We start from the raw sequence: 7,790 nt of genomic DNA, 5'->3' as shown, positions 1-7,790 counted from the left end.
TTCTTCCAAATGTAAAAGTCGTTTTAATGTAGTCATTAGTCACTACAGAGACTAATGTGCCTGGTGCGGTGCACTGATGGAAACACTCAGAGTATTCTGCAGAATGCAGAGCAGGACAAACCCTCTGCAAGCTCCCTCTGATCCCATTGGCTTCATGACCCCAGATGTACCACCCTTCCAACAGCCTCTCGCTGGCACTCCGCAGAAACAGCAGCAACTGCAATATGGTTAAGATATCTCTGGGCTTTATGGAAAAAATTGTGGCTACAAACCATGGGATTGAGATTGGATTTAAAATATTCCTTGCAGGAGGGATCCAGCTGTCTCTTATCTATAGGGAAGGAAGAGTGATGATAGTTAGACATGAAGGGCCTGTAGGGTACCTTTTGGTGTGGAATGAGATTTGAAGGGCTGGGTAACATTGTCCCATTTTCCATATGTCCTTAACATCCTGGGAGGTGGCGACCATCTTTAGTGAAAGGTGAGTGGAAGACGTTTTGAACATGCTGCAAGGTGCCAGGGCTGGCCTGAGCAATACAGGGAGTGTAAAATGGTGTGAGACCTCCAGGGAGCTGGTGCAATGCTAGGGCAATGCCCACATGTTGAGCCTGCAGATAAACTGCCCTCTGGAGCTACGGCCACATGAGCACCAAGCACAGTGCCTTTAAACCTCTTTTGACTAGGAAAGAAATTTCTTTACAGGAGAAAAATCTCTTCAGTTTGTTCAGAATTTCAACTTCCAGGACAGTTCGGGCAAGAAAAAATAAATCCAAAAAGTAAAGAAAAAACACCTGCCCCCAAATTCAGGAGCTCTTGAGTTCTCAGGCTATTTCATGTTGGACTTAAAAACCGTGAAACATCAGCCCTGCCAAGAGGAACGAGAGCTTTTGAATTTGTCTCAGAAGAATGACAACTGCGGGATAAAGATGTATACGGTCTGTTTGGGAGCTTAGTTTTTACCCTCTGCATTACTTTGTAGGATAAATTGTTCTGCCAAACCACGAATTCAATATTCATTACATTAATGAAGCCTAGCTATGAATGGCCACTCTCAGAATGGTAATCCTACCAAAGTTAATCAAGTAAGCTATTCATATTTTTGCCAGTTGCACTGTGATCTGGTTTTTCTAAAATAATTGCAAGAAGAAAATAAAAAGACCAGGCTTTCAGAAAAGACTCTGCCTTACAGACTGAAATATGTAGGAAAATTGGAGGAGGCATTTTCAGAAGTTCTCTTTTTACCTTTCTCATAATTTCATCGATAGTTAGGTGTCTCTAACATGGGGATTTTGCAGATTTAATCAGTTCTTGATGCTTTTCATGACTGGCATAAAAACCTGACTCTGCCCTCTCAAAAGGCAGAGAGGGAGGCAGGAACTGGTGGCAGATCCATTTGTGCTGCTTTTATGCACAGAGAATTCAAACTCCAGTGACTGGCCTGAGACATGGCTATATCATGTCTTGCCGAACTGTCTGCTTTGCCACGTTTCTGGCATTTTGGAGGTGCTACTCTCAGCCACGGCTGTGCAACCACAGCTGCTGAGAGGTGCACTGGAGAGAGCTGTGGTTCGACACGAGCAACTGCAGCACCAGCAGCAAATTAGATGCTAGGTGCTAATAGGATGGGGCAGCCAGCAAACGCATGCATTTCTGTAGCTGCAGATACTCTTTTGAGATGCCTGGTGTTGGTGTGGGGGAAGAGATGAGCACACACCTTGCTCAGGACCTGGAGATGCCTGTCCAGCAGCTGGGTTGTCAGAAGAGTCCCCCCACACTCCATTTATTTGGGAACGGAGGTAGATGGGCTGCCCTATTCACAAAAAGAAGCAAATCAGCCCTTGGCCAAGGTCACACGGAGATGGCACAGGGACATACGTGCTGCCAAGGGGCCAGCAGGACAAAGAAAGGAAAAAAGATCTCCAGAGCAGAGCACTTGAGAGAGCGCTAAGCTGCAGGGGTGAGTTTAGCCCATGTGGACAACACGTGTCCCAGCCTGCACATCCTTGCTAGCTGCTTTTCTTTGCTCTTACAGTTAAAAATCAGGCAAGATTGTGGCATGCCATGCAGTACTGCTGGTAACTCCATGCTTTTAGTGGCCAAGCTCAAAACTTCCGCTTCTTATGTGCTTCAGGCGCTTGCTTACCTGTAGCATCACCATGCCACCGTCTGTTCCCAAACTGAGGCAACAGGAGTGACAGAGGTGTAAAGGAATTAATATTTCCCTCGAGGCCTCTCAGTTCAGCAGGCAGTTGAGGTTTCTTTTTCAGTATTGCTCCCTCTTATGCGAGGCCCTGATGGCAAAGATCTGATAGTGATTTTCTATCACTTTCCTCCTGCTCTGCTAAAGTGAGTGGTTCCACATCTCTGCTCTGCGATGGCAGCAATGCGTCTTCCTTCTGCCTCAGGTAATAATGATGTTTCATAAAGATTTCATTTTAGTGTATGCCTGTGATGAATACACCTCAAGCTGAGCTGCTTTTTTACTTTTTCTTTTTTTTTTTTTTTTTTTCCCACAGAGAACCATTCATCTTTTAGTGCTTTGCATTATATCCTGATTAGGTTCCGCTTTGTTTTTCCCTCTTAAAATAAGACTTTCTATTTCCTTTCCTTGGATGCTTCCAGCTGTATTGCCAGCACAAATGATCCATCCAGAGGTCTGTCTTCCCCTCTTGTTCTGTTTCTATCGCTGTGCTGTTGGACACCCGATGGTACCGTTTATAAACCTGTATGGTTTCTTTTGATGTAAAGATTTGATTGCTTTTAGACTGGAGCCTAGAGCCAAAAGACTTGAACCAGTAGCCAGCTTGCTCCCCAAATACTTAATCGTGGGACTCTGCTCCTACTCTGCTTCTCAAATGCCAGCAGGAAGTGAGCTTGTGTCTAAAAATCAGACTCAAGTACCTGAAATTGGGCACTCAAAAATGATTACACCCAAACTCGAACCTGTCTTCAGCAGTACAGGCTCAGCTCTCTCCATCTTTCAGGTTTGCCTGCCAGAAAGGCAACATCTGCTCCTACCTGAGAAAATGTCTGGAGGCAAAAAGCAGGGTTTATTGCTGCAAGCCAGATGTCTCCAAGCAAGATGTGCATGTTTAGACCAGCAGCATGAGGCTATTATTTCCAAATAATTTTAGGATTCAGTCAAGGAGCACGATCTTGTATTTGCCAACGGTAGCACTCAGCTATTTAATGAGCTATTTCTGGTCAGAAACCAGTTGATAAAGCTCCAAGCTGTACCAGTTGGCCTCAAAATTAAGCCAGCATAACTGCACACCAGTGTTGAAGTAACTGCTTGGGACAAGGATCTCTTCTTTCCAGGAGGATAGGAGCCCTTGACAATAACAGCATCTTCGGTACAAACCTCACTGCCTGTTAACCACAAAGCCATGTCACCATAAAGTCATTTAAGATGCAAAACTGCTAACATCTGGCTTCTGTACGAGCAGTCCAGCGTTGAGCACTGCTGGATTTTGTTTCTTTAATACTTACTGACAGCCCTGCTTCTGCAGCTTCTTCGCAGCCATCTGGAAGATCATGAAAAGGTAGTTGATTTTGCTTTGTCCCCTGGGACAGCATTTTCTGGCTCAGCCTACATGCGTTGAGTGTAATGATAGGCCTGAGCAGTTTAAGAGTTGTGGAGGAGTCAGCTTGCTTGCATTTTGGGTGAGCGATGCTGCTTTTAGCCCAGACTGCAGGGCTCTGCAGGGGTAGGGGGATGTTAATGTTCAGCAGTACAAGGGGTCAGGAATGGCCACGCTGCAGGGAGAGGAAGACCCAAGGGGCAGAAGGGGTGAAGCAGCTGGCTTTTAGGCACGGGATGTGAGGGAAGAGGGGCAGAGGGTACGTGCACAGTCACTGCTCGTCCAGAATCACACCAGGACTTGGAGGGAGATGTCACTTCAGCGATCTTATAACAGCACTGCCAGTGTGCTCGCTGCTGGGGTCCAGAGCTGAGGCTTGGTCCTGGAGCCACGCAGCAGGACCCTCTGCCAAGGACAGGGCATTCCAGCCACAGCCCAGAGCTTTGCCCAGTCCACGGCAGTCAGGACAAACAAGCAGAGTAAGGAGAGAGGGACCCAGCAGCTGCCGTGCAGGATCAGGCCTGCTTTTACACGGGAAAAAGATGAGCAGCACTGCCTGCATGGCTGTCACGATATATTCCGGTTGCTGTGATTCATCTTCCGCATTTTGCATCAAAGTAATTTTATTTGCTCTTATTGGAGCTTTCAAATTGCAATTGCAAAATTCATAGCATGATGAGACGCACTGGGAGAAATAAGATTTCCCTTTCTGATTCGTACACAGTCAAGTGCAAAATAGCACAAAAGGGAAAGACGAGTGGTTTCAGAGGAATGTGCCACATACGCAGGGGAACTGGAGGCTGTACCAGACAAGGGTCCTGTGTGGAGGGATATGAAGTGAAGAGAGACTCAAGGGTGCCCAGCACATCTCACCATCACCATCTTGAATCGTTACGTTTAGCTAGTGCAGCCTCAACTAACTGCATTTTAATTTGTTGGTCACATTAAACACACACCTAAAGCAAAATAGCCCAATGGTAAAACCCATCCAGTGTCCTTACACTGCAATTAGACATGTGTCCTTTCCCACATGTCTAATTGCAGTGTAATTGCTCACCTAAATAATTCAGTTATATTTACTGTATACATAAGCATGAGATTTAGAAGGAACACTGAGGGCCACAATCTGCTGGATGGAGTGGGGTGGGATGCTTTCAGCCTGCACTGAGCCATCTGCCTCTGTCATCACTGGAAAGAGGAAGAGGCACTTTTAGAGCAATTCAATCCATCCAAAATAAGCCACTAAACTGCACTTTGTAAAATATTTTCTCTGTGGAAGTTTCTTAGGCATTTGTTTCTCTGAATAATGCAGTTACCTGTTGTTGGCCAGGGAACACAGAGGCTCTTTGCACAGCCTTAATCCAGCCTCGGTGCAAACAGTGCCACACAAACTTCCCACAGAAGTGGCTTTTGAGAACGATGCCGAACGTCTCATTTTCATTTCTACACCCTCAGTTTGGTAGAATGATCAGCATTTCTGGGATTTCTTTCTCTTCTCTTTTGATGCTTTAAAATTTGCTAACGGTGAAGTCCTTCCAAAGAGCTCACGCTTTGTATAAGTGCAGCATGATGGAAGGCATTTCTCAAAGGCCATCTGTACAAGGTCTGACCATGGATGGGACAGGAGATTTTTGCACCTACTTCAAAATCATATTTGCTTATTTAAGGCCACGCAGACCTAAAGTTTTCAGGCCTTTCCTTGTGCATGACAGGCTGCAGCATTTTCTGTATTTCTAAGTAGGATGAGGATCTTCATAATGACTGTTGTGTAAGGTTTTATCCCTTGTTTTCTTTAATCCCTCACATGTTCCACTCTGCAATGTTTGTCTTTTCCATTCCTTGTTCCCTCTGTTCAGGCAGCAGGATCCTCCCTGTTCCCTCTCCTTTACAAGGATCATTTGCTACCACGGTACCTGCAGCTGAGTCTTCATCTTCCTGATCCCTCCCCTCCAGCAACCTCCAGCACTTTCAAACTGCAGCTGAAAAAAGTTCTTTCTGTCTGTGCTTCTGCCTCCCCCCGTCACCACCCCTTACCTCACAAGTGTTTACAGAGCACCTACTGGGAGGCGCAGGATGAATTCTGCTTACAGCATCAAACAAGGCAATTGAACTTCTGATTTTTTAATAAACCTTTTATCTCAAAATAATAATACCATTGTAAAATCATTGAAAACAAATCAAATAATTAATTGCAAAACTATGCAACAGCTGAACTGTACATTTGATTGTGTATAGATTTTGCTCTCAACATTTAATTACTTGTTTATAATAATAAATACTTGATTGAAAAATCACTTTCTGCACAGCATTAAGGAATTTACTTTTACATGCAGTTTTAGGTGTAGAATCAAGCTGTCATTGCCACTAAAGCTACATCAGGATGGTGCTGAGAATACGCAGTAAGGCAGGGTCTGAATGAACAGCCAAAGAAGTAAGACATTAAAATATTCTAAGACAGCTCCTATTTCTCATAGGAATAGTAATGCTTTTTATTTACAACAAATGAGATGTGTTTCAGGTTCATTAATTCTGTGTGCCTGACTTTTATTTTTAACTGAAGTGTTTGTGTATGATTGGTTACAATGAGAGCCATGATCTTATGCTCATCCTACAATTATCTTATTACTGATTGCACCTGGCATTGTGTAGATGAAGAGCACCAAGAAGACAACAAGAATAAGCAGAATTATGCCAATGATGATGTACTTCTTGTAATTTCTCCAGATCAGATGATACAAACACTTGAAAGGATTTACAAACCAGGAGAAGGATGTGTCTGGTCGGCTAAGGAGGAAGAAAGAAGAAAAGAAATAAAAACTTTTGTAAAGGCAGATCCATCTATTTCCAAAGCTACCCCACTGCAAAATATATATTTGAGTCTAAAAATGACCTTTAACTCGTGGGAGCCCACTAAAAGATTTGGAGAGAACTTCTGTGAGTTTTACCTACTCTCGGGTCATCCATCTTGTCTCCAGGCCCTAGCTCCACACACAGCTGAGAATGAAATTCCAGTTCATATTTCATAATTACTCCAATTTAGGGCAAGATGAGGGGTTCAAAAATATAGAAAAGATGCTGAAAAATCCTAAAGAAGAAATGCAAGCATCTTAAATTTGAGTACAAAAGCTTTCTATTCATTGCAAAGAATTTAGCATTGCAAAAGGAGTAATTGAGTCACTACAAAATGTGATTGCTTGGTGATAGTCACTGTGCCATAACAGGCAGTCAGCTCAGGCCCAGCATACAGCCCAAAATGAGATATTGTCAGAAGGGGTTTTAAAACAGGCCTCCTGAAAACTGGAGATGATAGGAACCTCAAAATCTAGGTAGATTGCCTGGGTACATGAAAGGAAGAAGAGCCACCTTCTGGTGGGGCATATCTGCACTCCACAACCCTGTATTTCTTCCAAATATTGTCCCATGTCATAATCTTTTCCGTAATCAGTTTCTTCACACTGTACAGCAAAGCTGCACATGGAGAGGAAAGCAACATTCCCCTTAGGAAAAATGTTGTGGTAATCTCTCCTCCGGCATTGTGCCTCTGACTTCAACAGCCCTACCTCTGCGATGAGCTGAGCCAACAGCTGTCAGCAGTGTGTGAAGGGATGACCTGCAGAGTGCAGTGATGTCAAGCAACAATATCAGCAAAATTGGGTACAGGCTTTCTTTGTTATCAAATATCACTGTAATTGTGCAGATGGTACAGTGGTAAGGAGAATTAAGACCGAGGGTCACAAAAAGTAATGTTTTACTCCAGCAAGCTGGTTAAGTAATTTAAATGATGTCTTAGTTAGCTGGAGAATTCAGTATTCAGCACATGATGGGGAATGCCAATCTGACAGACACGGGAAATCTAAAGGTCAAACGAATATTTTTTTTAATTAAAGACCATATTATAGTAAGGATAGAAATGGCTTGGAAATAAATAAAAAAAAATAAGCCCTCCAGGTTAAAAGGAATTGTAAAAAAGTGGATGTGATAAAGAGCAAAGCTGACTGAATCACAGACTTGAGTAACAAAAACATCATTCCATGTGTTCCACCTAAAGGGCTTTTCATAACTTTAAGGACAGGGGGGAAAAAAAGCCAGACTCCGGCTCATTTAATTTGTTTTCTATGCAATATAGGCAACAGAATTCAGTACCAGCTATAACAGTGTATTTGTTACAACAGAGAGCATCTACCAGAAAAGCATCCTGTCTTGACTGGC

At 43.6% G+C, this 7,790-nt stretch overlaps 1 protein-coding gene across 3 annotated transcripts in view; it reads right to left on the bottom strand.

Annotated features, from left to right (window-relative positions):
* Positions 1 to 5,686: 5,686 nt before the first annotated feature.
* The window catches only part of FER1L6 (fer-1 like family member 6), a 93,394-nt gene continuing 91,290 nt past the window's right edge, over positions 5,687 to 7,790 (bottom strand). For all 3 annotated transcript variants that reach the window (XM_084507744.1, XM_084507743.1, XM_084507742.1), the window contains exon 41: positions 5,687 to 6,365. In XM_084507744.1, the coding sequence (XP_084363870.1) occupies positions 6,185 to 6,365 (181 nt within the window). In that variant the 3' untranslated portion in view covers positions 5,687 to 6,184. The remainder of the gene's footprint in view (positions 6,366 to 7,790) is intronic.

This window comes from Aythya ferina (assembly GCF_964211825.1).
Source record: "Aythya ferina genome assembly, chromosome: 2".
NCBI classification, from domain to species: Eukaryota; Metazoa; Chordata; class Aves; order Anseriformes; family Anatidae; genus Aythya; species Aythya ferina.
This window is presented reverse-complemented; position numbering and strand designations above follow the sequence as displayed.